The 12,387-nt window shown below is 43.4% G+C and overlaps 1 protein-coding gene across 10 annotated transcripts in view; it reads right to left on the minus strand.

Moving 5' to 3' along the window:
- The window catches only part of LOC141105739 (alpha-2-macroglobulin-like protein 1), a 251,128-nt gene that overhangs the window by 100,020 nt on the left and 138,721 nt on the right, over nucleotides 1-12,387 (minus strand). Inside the window, exon 19 of one of the 10 annotated variants that reach the window (XM_073595815.1) lies at nucleotides 8,847-8,924. The exons of 8 other annotated variants lie outside the window; for them this stretch is intronic. In XM_073595815.1, the coding sequence (XP_073451916.1) occupies nucleotides 8,847-8,924 (78 nt within the window). Of the gene's footprint in view, nucleotides 1-8,846; nucleotides 8,928-12,387 lie in introns of all 10 variants that reach the window. One more of the 10 variants, XM_073595813.1, reaches the window with a different exon arrangement.

A 12,387-nucleotide genomic window follows, 5' to 3' on the forward strand; every position in this document is an offset into this window, starting at 1 on the left:
GAAATGAAGCTATTGAAGCAAAGGATGCCTGTATGAGCACTTTCAGAACCAAGGCTAGGTCCTATGAAGGGAACAAGAATTTCCTTGGTGGTCGTATATGGATTATGACCTGCATGAAGCATTTATTCAATGGAGTTGTATGCCAGACCAACCTCAAGCGCCGATTGTAAAAATGTCTAGAGCTGGGGACACAGGAGAGAAAACGTTGCTGAGTAAACAGAACAAACTTGCTTCATATCTTCATATGTAGCTTCATGGTCTTGTAGTCTTTGCCAAGGTCTAAACCACCTTGGATGAGCCTCCCTGCACCTCTAGCCCAGTTGATTCAATAGCCAGGCTATTAAGAGTCTCACTGGATTGGGGTGCTGCCATTAATGTTGGCATAAAAGATCTTGTTTGACCGGAAATAGGATTGGTGGTGCTGAATGACAACCAAGGCCTCTTCAGCAGGTAGAAAAAAACCTATGACACTGTGAATCCACCTTCTATCACTTCACCTTTGTACATTGTTATAAATACCGGAAGCTGTGTGTTCAGCAGACTCTGTATGGGAACTACTGCTGGAATGTACCATAGAACCAATATTAGTTGAGGTACTTATTGTTGGAAATCTGCATTCCACTAGGCTCCAATGGCCTTGCACTTATCTCTTCGGACTGGAGGCAGACTAGCACCCGACGTCAGAATTATTCCATCTCCTGGGCTGAGAGGCACACTGGTTTCCAAAACTCCAGTTCTTGCTAATTTGTGCAGGCACAAAGACTTTCTGATCCATAGGCAGCGCATTCTATTGACAGAGGAAGGCAAATTGAAAAAGCCCCCCCATGTGCCACCTGGCCCAAGGCAGCACTGGAATGGCTGCTGTAAAATGTCCCAATGGGGACAATGCAATCCCTCACTGACATAAATGCTGTCTCCATGACTCTTCATACACAGATTTTCAATTGCCGTTTTGGAAAACCTCTTGACATATTTGGGTATGAAAAACTACTCCAAGATCCTTCATAGCTTAAGAAGGGGTTAACTGCTTTTCCCAGTTTTCACTAGTCGACTGAACTTGGAAAAGGATTTCTAGGACAAGGCTGTGATGTTTTGCCAGCTCCTGGCTTACACCTGTGACAATCAAAACATTGTTCAAGTAATGGCAGGGCCTTACCCTCAAAGATGAATTACTGCCACTACTGCCTTCAAAATGTTCAAAAAGTTTCTTGGTGCTGTGCCAAATTTTAAAAATAAAAAACACCTAAACTGGAAGTGACAGTCAGTCACTGCAAATCTCAGATGTCTCTGGTGTTACACACTGATTGGCATATGGAAGTATACGCCCAGCAGGTCGATTGACTCTAACTGGTCCTCATGCTAAACTATCACCATGACTGTTTGCACAAACTCGATCTTGAACCTTTTGTTGTGTATGTACCCATTCGATTCCTTCAAAACCAGACAGTAGGGAAAGCTCCTGAAGCCTTGGGTATACTAGAAAGAATCGGGAAAACCCCCCAGATTTGTTCTTTTAGTGGCACCAGCACTATGGACTTGTTGCAGTATAATTCTCATACGTAATCTTGCAGTAATTCTTTTTTCTTGGGATCTGTTGTCATGAAGGATTTGGTAATTGTACTCCCAGCTAACTGTCTTTGATATTTGTGGCCCAAACCCTCCAAAAAGGAGGCTATCCTGGCTTCCACTGGAAGACACTAGATGGGCCCACCTTCAAAAGATTTTCAAAATGTCTAGCAGCCTGCTCTGGATTGGATTCCATGTACACAGGAAGTTTGAGCCCCTTCAATGTGACCTGGTAAATTTCAGCCTGGCCTATAAGATTTGGCCTCCTGAACCCTTCTAAAGATCGAGCGATTTGAGCAAAAAGACGGCTGCTTTCTCTTGTTAGACTGTGACCACATTCTGGACATTTCTTCTGTCTGCAAGTCTGCAGGTCAGTTCACCACAATTTTTGAGTTGAAAGGGTTATTCTTTTGAGGTGTTCAGAAGCTTTTTCAATGCATTTGCCAGGTTATAGATATGTTCCATAGAGAAAAAAATACAACCTGCCTGTTCTCCTTTAGTTGACTGTACTGGAACACACGGCTCTGGTGTGATGTAGGCCATTGGGATCCATGGTAAACAATGTTCATGCATTTTTGAACCTAATAAAAATGCATTGGACTGCATCCAATGTGAACCAGCCTTAAGTACATTTTTTCAACCCGTGGGATTCCTGAAAGGTATTAAAAGGCAAAGACACTTGCGCACCTGATACTGGTAGGCCCCATCCACTCCTGGAAGTGTGTGGTAAACATGCATCAGTCAGCTTCATTGTATAAAGCTTGGAGACCTTTACAGTAAATTGGTCTTCTTATCACATCTCTCCCATTCTTTATCAGTGAGCTTTTAACTCCGTCATTATGGGAAAAGAAGTTCTTCCTTTTTCACATTTGGAAATATCTGCGTGCATTTGCGATGGTTTGGCTTACGTCCTGCCTGTTCCTTATCCATTGGCATTTGAGGCAGTCCATGCCGATAAATGGCCAATGTTTGCTCCAGGGCTGGGCAAGGCACTTTCTATTGTGCTGATGTAAACGCATGTGAGCCATTGCCACGTGAGCTGCTTGAGGAGCATGAAAGCCACCCTATGCGGGAATGTGAGGAATGCATATTGTCCTGGTCAGGGGATGACCAGTGGCGGGTCTTAGATTTTCTGGAGTGTTTGCGTTTAGGGCTTCTGCTCCTAAAATCATGCAAAACACCATACTGCATTCCTTGGGCATTCCTTGAGCACTCTTTTGAAGATATGTCCCACACCGCCCCCTCGTACCTTTGCTAATATTCTGTGCCACTGACAGGTGTAGTGAGCTCATATGTGTAAAAAAATATGGAAAAAAAAACATAATTCTGTCACCAAGAAAAAAAACAGATACCTTGTCTCTTTAAGACCCATTCACTTTTATCTACTTACTTAAGCAGCAGTAGGTGAGGTCAGACAGCAGACACAGAATCTGAGACAAAACCAGTCAGACTGTCTAACCCCCAGGATCACACAGCACAGCAGGGGAGCAAACAGCAACAAGTCTTTACCACACAAGAGAAAACTGGCAGGACCGCAGAGAGAGGAGAGAAACCAATTCCTCTGCCGGCTCTAAGACTGTTTTTTTTTTTTTATCTCAAAAAAAACTTTGTGTGAAATATATTTGACATTACAGAGTCCAGAACATATGTATTCCATTTGGATAAAACATTGCATCAAACTGACATACAACATGGTGTTAAATAACAGATTAGAACTGACTTCACTCAGAGGCCAGTTAGAGATACAAATATTAAGTCAGAACTTTACACCTCTACTGTCCAGAGGTTCTAAGACTGTTTAAGCTGCTTCTTGGTGATTGGCGATCGCTACCCCACGCCGCCCGTCTTCCTGCCCTCTGTGACATCTTCCACCGCGACTTTCAGACTGAAGACAAAGCCAGGAGAGCGGCATGCTGCCTATACAAGACAGGAAAACCCCAATGGTGACATTGCAGAGATTACTAATACCACACCTGTAAAATATTTGTGCTATCTAAGCAACTTTGCCCGCGACCCGGCACAAGGGATACCCAGTTTCAGGAGGCTTTACCGTCCAACATTCAGGGTCTTCCAACTCCATGAGAGGCTGAACATGGAGGGACGGTGCGGTAGGGGGGATATCCTTGCAGCAAACTTAGTACTTACCACTGCAATCCACAGGTGGCCTGAAGCAGAAGAAAAAAGAACAGGTCAGTGGGGGAGGGGCTGTCTTTTATTCAGCTAGGAAAAGGTGGTCATTTGGGCGCCAGATGAGGCATTAACCCATTGTGTGCTGACGTGAGGTATGGCCAGGAAATATATTTATCAATACAGTACTTTCACAGTATACATTATACGCAATGCACACAAAATATGGTGCAGTTGTGCATAGTAACCAAACAGTTTCCAGGTTTTATTGTGAAAACTTGAGTTAAGCTGATTGGTTATTATGCAAAGCTGCACCAGATCCAGTTTTAGTTTCGTATGCAGAATTTAAAATTTCACACTGTATGGAAAATCTTCGTTTTATTTTATTGACCGTAAGTAATGTAAAGTTCTTTCTGTGATTAATTCCATTGAAATTGTCTATTTACAGTAATATTTACACAATTTGCACACCCATAGACAAGAAAATAGAGAAATAGAAACATAAAAAAGAAAGCTAGTCTATGCTGGAAACTCCAAACAACAATATCAAAAATTTAGCATGACCATAATAGGAATAAGTCAGCACACTAAAAATAAGTTTGCAAATGATTATATTTCACTTACAAAATGGCATACATCCACATATAGATATATATATCTATATATCTATAGATATATATATCTATAGATATATATATATATATAGATATATATATATATATAGATATATCTATATATATATATATCTATATATATATATAGATATATATATATATAGATATATCTATATATATATATATAGATATATATATATATCTATATATATATATCTATATATATATATATAGATATATATATATACTGTATATATAATTTTTCTATACACTTATGTACATACACACACAAAACAGCGGATACTAACCCAATGTACAGAGATACAGAGGTGAAGTGCAGTATCACACAGCGTCAAAAACTTTTTTTTTTACATGTATTTATATTACAGGCATTTTAAGGCCTCATGTACACTGCAGCTGCTACTGAACTGAAGTTTAGGAGCAGTTGGGCGTTTTTTTTTCAGCAGCCCCTGAACTCTCTTCTATGTTCTCTTATGTGTACATGTACACTCAGGAGTCGTTTATAGTAGTTTAAAGGCAGTTGAGTTTACTGGCCTTTTTTTCAAAGCAGAAAAATTGTGTTCAGGACTGTAGTTTACCAACATTTCAAACGCTGAATGCTTGTAAATGTCTGTAAATGCGGTAGCCCACGTTTTTGTGTGTTTGCATTTACAAGCATTTTGTAAGGGGAAAACATTTCTGATAATTTTTTAATATATAAAAATGTTGAAAAAAAAACGAATTTCATCCCAGGCTGTTGCCTGCATCAATGCATGAGTCCAGTATCGATGAAGTCTGGTCCTCTCACGCAATTTTCTATGTCTTCGGAGCCTTAGCAACATCAGGAGCATTTCCTCACACAAGCTCATGATGGGATTCATAGTGAAAGCACAAAAAAATAAGACAGCTATCTACAAGCACACTGTTCCCTCTTCTCTCACAGAATGTCTCAAATAGTTAACAATAGTTGTTTTTCATGCATTGTGGGCATTTGGGAGGGTCTCCTGAGGTTATCTTTTAACCTCAGGAGAGGCGGTATGGTGGTACATTATGTCAGATTTTTGAAGCTCAAAGCAGTATAATGTTTTGCATGGAAATTTGGTGTATTATATTATAGGCCTGTAATTCTTAGGAATAACACACTTAAATCTGTCCAAACAAGAGTCTAGTAGACATCACGGGTATGATAAAGTTTGAAACATGAAATCATAAATTATAATATAATAAATAACTATAAATAATTATAACAAATAATAATATAATAATAATAGAAAATATTCAATAATGTAATCAAATCAAAAACACTGAAATTTGCTCAGTTGCAGAATTGTCGCTGTCATTACTTTTAGTGTTTGATGACGAATTTCACCACAAATCACTATCGCTCAATTCTGCAAGTGATTCTAATTTACTATCGCTGTTTTCTAGCTGGTCTAAAAGTGCTTTTGATGTAAAGGGACGCTTTTTGGTTGCTATGGACAATCTCCAGTTTCCAGGCAGAAAGAACAGTATATATCATATAAAACTGCATGCAGGGCACTGGACAAACCACTAGGGACAAAAGGAAATAATGTGATACAGTAATGTAATCTGTAAGATTACAGTGTACTGCATGTGTTGTGTGTTTTTAACTTTTTGAATTTGGTGCCGTGCTCCGTCCCCGTGCGTCGCAACGGTCGAAGGGAACGGAGCTCGGCACTGTAACAGATCCGGCAGAGGACACAGCTCACACACACAGTGGGGAGACATCGCAGGATCCCAGGGACAAGATAAGTAACTTTGCCTGGATCCTACGATGCGATCCCGAGTGTGGCTCGGGGTTACCGCTTTTGGTACTGAAAATCCACCCCGAGCCACACTCAGGAATACCGCCAGGGGGGTTAAAAATGTTTCTAACCTCAAATGCTCATAACTGCTGCTAAAATCGCATAAACTCGGTATGTAAAAGCTGTAAAAAAAAAGCTGTCAGTTTCCAGTGTTCAGAAGATGTTTTCAACTGCCCTGTGTACATGACACCTAATGCCGCGTACACACGATCGGAAATTCGGCCAGCAAAAGACCAATGAGAGCTTTTGGTCGGAAAATGCGAAATTTCTATGCATGCTCGGAAACAATTCGACGTATGCTCGGAAGCATTGAACTTCATTTTCTCGGCTCGTCGTAGTGTTGTACATCACCACGTTCTTGGCGGACGAAAGTTCAGAGAACTTTTGTGTGACCGTGTGTATGCAAGGCAAGCTTGAACTGAATTCCGTCGGAAAAACCATCCAAGTTTTTTCCGGCGGAAAATCCGCTCGTGTGTATGCGGCATTAGCGAGTTGACAATTTATGCAGCGACTTTCAAACAATTTGCGAATAGAAAAATACTTTAGTTACTTTGAGAGGCAAAGGCTTTGGGATTCTCAGTAACTGGCTCCTTTATAGGCTGCTTGCTTTGAAGGTTTGAAGGGATAGACAGATGTTCAGTGTTATGAGGGTCTATGGTCAAGGCAGGGCTGGATTTCCCACAAGGCCACCGAGGCCAGGCCTCGGGGCGGCAGTGGTGCAGGGGTGGCGCCGCTCCTGCGGCGACTTCCCGGATTGCCTGGGATTGTCCCTTAATTATGATCTTTGTCCTGTGTCCCGGGCACCTTCATTCCGGGACAATACAGTGTCCCGGAATGAAAAAAAATATAAAATACGGTCCACCTCCGCCACTCTGATATAGTTACACTCATCTGCAGCAGAACTGGTTGCTAGGCTAGGGCCGCCCCGCAGCTAGCAACCAGTGACGTCGGCTGACACGTGGGCAGTGCACTCTATGGCTAAGCAGCGCACCTCAGACTCTGAGACGAGTCCACCCACCTCCTCTCTCCTTCTCCACCTCCGGCCAGCAGCAGAGGGAGAGAGAGACCAGCCAGGCACACCAGAGCGACGAGTCACCAGGATCCAGCCTGTGCCCACTGCCCAGTCAGTGCCAGTGAGTCCCGGGGCCACCGCCGACTACTCCGGAATCCCGCAGCCACTACAGGGGAGCACATTGCCAGCAGCCTGACTTCTTCAGTCCAGTTCTCCTCCTGAGCCTCCTCCCGCCCACGAGGGCCGCGAGTTTTGAGCCACCACTGCGCCAGACAAACTTCCAGGACCAGGTTAGTGTTTGTTCATGTGGCAGCAAATATCATTCATGGCAGTGCAACTTGCTGGCAAATTCTTGTTTAGTCACTATTCAATTATTAACCACTTAAGCCCCGGACCATTTTGCTGGCCAAAGACCAGAGCACATTTTGCGATTCGGCACTGCGTTGCTTTAACTGACAATTGCACGACATGGCTCCCAGACAAAATTGAATTTTTTTTCCCACAAATAGAGCTTTCTTTTGGTGGTATTTGATCACCTCTGCGTTTATTGATTGGTTTGCGCAAAAGTTATAGCATCTGCAAAATATTGATAAAGGTGAAGCTTCAATTTCAGAGCTCTACAAAACATTCAAAGCAGAAAAATTGCAGGTTATTTACCCTAATATTGATATAGCAATGCGTATTTATCTTTGCACTCTGGTTACTAACTGTTCAGCAGAAAGATCTTTTTCATGTCTGAAACAAGTAAAGAACTATTTAGGATCATCTTTGGGTCAAGAAAGACTGAACAGTTTAGCTTTACTTGCCATTGAGTCAGAACTTTTAAATACTTTGTCCTACGAAGATATTATCGATGAGTTTGCCAAAAGAAAAGTTAGAACTAAAAAATTGTAGGGAGTTTCTTACTGCTATAATCTTTAAAAGGAATTTTCTGCATTACAGAGTATTTTCAGTCTGTACAATTAAAGCCAGTTATTTTCAGTGTTCTCGTGTGTGGAGATATGTTTTTAATTGATCTATTGTAGCAGTCATCGATAAAGAACGAGAATGGTGGTATGTGTGTGGGGGGAGGGGGGGGCAGCATTGAAGGACCTAGCCTTGGGGCGGCAAAGGAAGTAAATCCGGGCCTGGGTCAAGGACCTAGTATTTATTATTTCACAGAGCAGATGTTTTCTAATAGGGTTCAGACCTCCTACAGTTTTAGCCTTATTATATAAAAAAATAAAAAATAAAAACAGTGATGGAAAAAGCTCCTTAACTAATTTGACTCTACCTGTATTCCTTTTATGGACCAGAGCAATTTATGCATTTCACTATAGGCCTGTTTATTCAATGATAAAACTATATTGCATGGGGAAAAACAAAAAAATGCTGCGCTCCAGTGTTGGGCACAGCACGGATTGTGTATATAATAATGTAGAGTGCAGAGGAGAGGGAGCATATAGATCAGTACAGTCAGTATATATAATGTAGAGTGCGGAGAAGGATAGATCAGTGCAGTCAGTATATAAAAAAATGGAGGGAAATAGGAATAGGATAAATATATTATTCTGATATATATATATATATATATATATATATATATATATATATATATATATATATATATATATATATATATATATATATATATATATATATATATATATATATATATATATACATAATATATTAGTATATTTGTGATATAGGGTATGACACCTGGTGCTAAGGCTGCTCCAGGTCGAGCAGGTGCACTTAAAACTTGAGCTTTCTTTGCCATCATTCGTGGCTCCGTACCTGCTGGGAGAAGAAGCCAATAAATTCATAATCTTTAATAATATACACAATATTGCCAAAAGTATTGGGACACCTGCCTTTACACGCACATTTTTAATGGCATCCCAGTCTTAGTCTGTAGGGTTCAATATTGAGTTGGCCCACCCTTTGCAGCTATAACAGCTTCAACTCTTCTGGGAAAGCTGTCCACAAGGTTTAGGAGTGTGTCTATGAGAATGCTTGATCATTCTTCCAGAAGAGCATTTGTGATGTCAGGTACTGATGTTGGACGTGAAGGCCTGGCTTGCAGTCTCCTCTCTAATTCTTACCAAAGGTGTTCTATCTGGTTGAGGTCAGGACTCTGTGCAGGCCAGTCAAGTTCCTCCACCCCAGACTCACTCATCCGCACTATATTGCCCAAAGTATTGGGCCACCCCTACAAATCATTTGGTGGAGGGGGGATTATGGTGTGGGATTTTTTTTCAGGGGTTGGGCTTGGCCCCTTAGTTCCAGTGAAGGGAACTCTTAAGACATCAGCATACCAAGACATTTTGGACAACTTCATGCTCCCAACTTTGTGGGAAGTTTGGGGATGACCCCTTCCTGTTCCAACATGACTGCTCACCAGTGCACAAAGCAAGGTCCATAAAGAAATGGATGAGTGAGTTTGGGGTGGAGGAACTTGACTGGCCTTCACAAAGTCCTGACCTCAACCCGATAGAACACTTTTGGGGTGAATTAGAGCAGAAACTGATATTTATTTCCAAATTGTTATTTTATCTCCATGTTGATTGCTCCTTTAGTTGCTCTCGGCATTAAATGGTTCATACATCAGCCATAAGCTGGCATTACTTTTAGGAGAAAAAAAAAATCTGTGATAATATTTTTCAATGACATCTTGTATCATTTTCTATAATGAAAACCTCTATTTATGAATATATATGTAATGTACACACCTTCCCACATACAGGAAAATAAAATACTTAAACTTATAAAAAAGTGAATGGATGCTTGCAGCGTCAAACAACGCTATTGTTCAGATTCAAATGCTGCTTTATGCATTTACATACCTCCTCAGACTCAGTCTGTTCGCACAATATGTTCACCTGCTGACCTGACACCATCCACAAGCCACCTAATGCTTCAATAAGGCACAGAAGTTCAAAACTACCACAATTTTACTTCAGCTAATTGCAGTACATAGGATGTATTTCCACTCTTTTGAAGTGTAATGCCGCATACACACGGTCGGACTTTCTGGCGTAAAATGTGCGATCGGAGCTTGTTGTCAGAAATTCGGACCGTGTGTAGGCTCCATCAAACAGTTTCAATCAGAATTTCCGTCGCACAAAATTTGAGATCTGGTTCTCAAATTTTCCGACAACAAAATCCATTCGCGTAAATTCCGATCGTTTGTACACAATTCCGACGCACAAAGTGCCACGCATGCTCAGAATCAAGCAGAAGAGTTGCACTGGCTATTGAACTTCATTTTTCTCGGCTCTTCGTAAGTGTTGTAAGTCACCACGTTCTTGACGTTCGGAATTTCCGACAACTTTGTGTGACCGTGTGTATGCAAGACAAGTTTGAGCCAACATCCGTCGGAAAAAATCTATAGATTTTGTTGTCGGAATGTCCGATCGTGTGTAGGGGGCATAAGAAGACAAAGACTATCCAAAGTCCTGCCTCTATGAATAACTAACAATTACTAAGGGAACATGGAAGAAGAGGGGAGGGTTGAGCTAGAGCTCAACAAACTAGCGGTACACAGGAGGGGAAGACAGAGAAAGATACCAAAAATCACACAGCAAGTGCATAGTTGCCAACATTGAAAAAAAATATGTGGGACACTTTTTTGGCTGTAGGCGGAGCCGATCAATAATTAGGAGGTGGGGCATTCATTTGTAGGTGTGGTCTAGTAAAAAATAATAGTTGCGACGGGCGAAAAAATGGGCGTGGCTTACGCGGAAAGCGGGCGTGGCTTGCGCGAAAAGTGGGTGTGGCTTGCATGAAAAGTGTGTGTGGCTTGCATGAAAAGTGGGTGTGGCTTAAATTGGCGTGGCTCAAGAGGGTGTGGTTAGAGTCCTAGATGAATGAGGGATGGAGAGGGAGAGGGAAAGGGGGAGAGGGAGAGGGGGAGAGAGGAATGACGGGACAGCAGCCCCAGATCCTACACAACAATAGAAATATGTGTATTCTAGAAAGTTTAACAATCAGCAGATAAAGATACTCCAAACACCTGGTGTTAGCGCTTCAATCATCCTGGCACCATGGTTGTTATGGTGTCAGGATGATTGAAGCGCATTATTTCTATTATTACATTGTAATATAAAATTAAATCATTCAACTCACCATAATGCCGAATCAGTGGGATCCCTGAGCGTGTCACTAGCCACGTCGCCTGCCACCAGCAGAGTCTGTCCTTGCATCAGGTGCCCCCGGCAGAGTCTGTCCTTGCATCAGGTGCCCCCGCCAGAGTCTGTCCTTGCATCAGGTGCCCCCGCCAGAGTCTGTCCTTGCATCAGGTGCCCCCGCCAGTGCAGCCCCCCCTCAGTTAGTGCAGCCTCCCCCCCTCAGTGCAGCCCCCCTCAGTTAGTGCAGCCCCCCCTCAGTGCAGCCCCCCTCAGTTAGTGCAGCCCCCCCTCAGTGCAGCCCCCCCTCAGTTAGTGCAGCCCCCCCCTCAGTTAATGCAGCCCCCCCTCAGTTAATGCAGCCCCCCCTCAGTGCAGCCCCCCTTTAGTTAGTGCAGCCCCCCTCAGTGCAGCCCCCCCTCAGTTAGTGCAGCCTCCCCCCCTCAGTGCAGCCCCCCCCAGTTAGTGCAGCCTCCCCCCCTCAGTGCAGCCCCCCCTCAGTTAGTGCAGCCCCCCCCTTAGTTAGTGCAGCCCCCCTCAGTGCAGCCTCCCCTCAGTTAGTGCAGCCCCCCCTCAGTGCAGCCCCCCCTCAGTTAGTGCAGCCCCCCCCTCAGTGCAGCCCCCCTCAGTTAGTGCAGCCTCCCCCCCTCAGTGCAGCCCCCCCTCAGTTATTGCAGCCCCCCCTCAGTGCAGCCCCCACTCAGTTAGTGCAGCCTCCCCCCCTCAATGCAGCCCGGCCCCCGCTCAGTGGAGAAGCGGCCGGTGTTCTGCCGAGAAAGTTCCTCTTGGCAATGGCGGACCCCCTGTACTGTGCAGGCGCAGCGCTTGCGCAGTACGGGGCTGGGGAACTTTCAGGAAGACACGGCGCCGGCGCCATGTCTTCTGCTCGCTTCAGTGGAGAGGGGAGGGGCCGTGCAGCCAAAGAAGCCGCTTCATTGGCTGCACGGATCGAGCCCCCTTCCCCTCTCAACTCAACACTAGAGGCAGATAGAGCGGCGGCGCCGGCCGCCATTTTGCTGGAGCCCACTGCTCCAAAAAAACAAAAAAAAAACAACATTCCCGATTTTCCTTATGGAAAATCCCGATTCGGGACACTCTCCAATCGGGACGAGGGTCCCAAAATCGGGATTGTC

Source organism: Aquarana catesbeiana, linkage group LG08 (genome assembly GCF_042186555.1).
Source record: "Aquarana catesbeiana isolate 2022-GZ linkage group LG08, ASM4218655v1, whole genome shotgun sequence".
Taxonomy (NCBI): domain Eukaryota; kingdom Metazoa; phylum Chordata; class Amphibia; order Anura; family Ranidae; genus Aquarana; species Aquarana catesbeiana.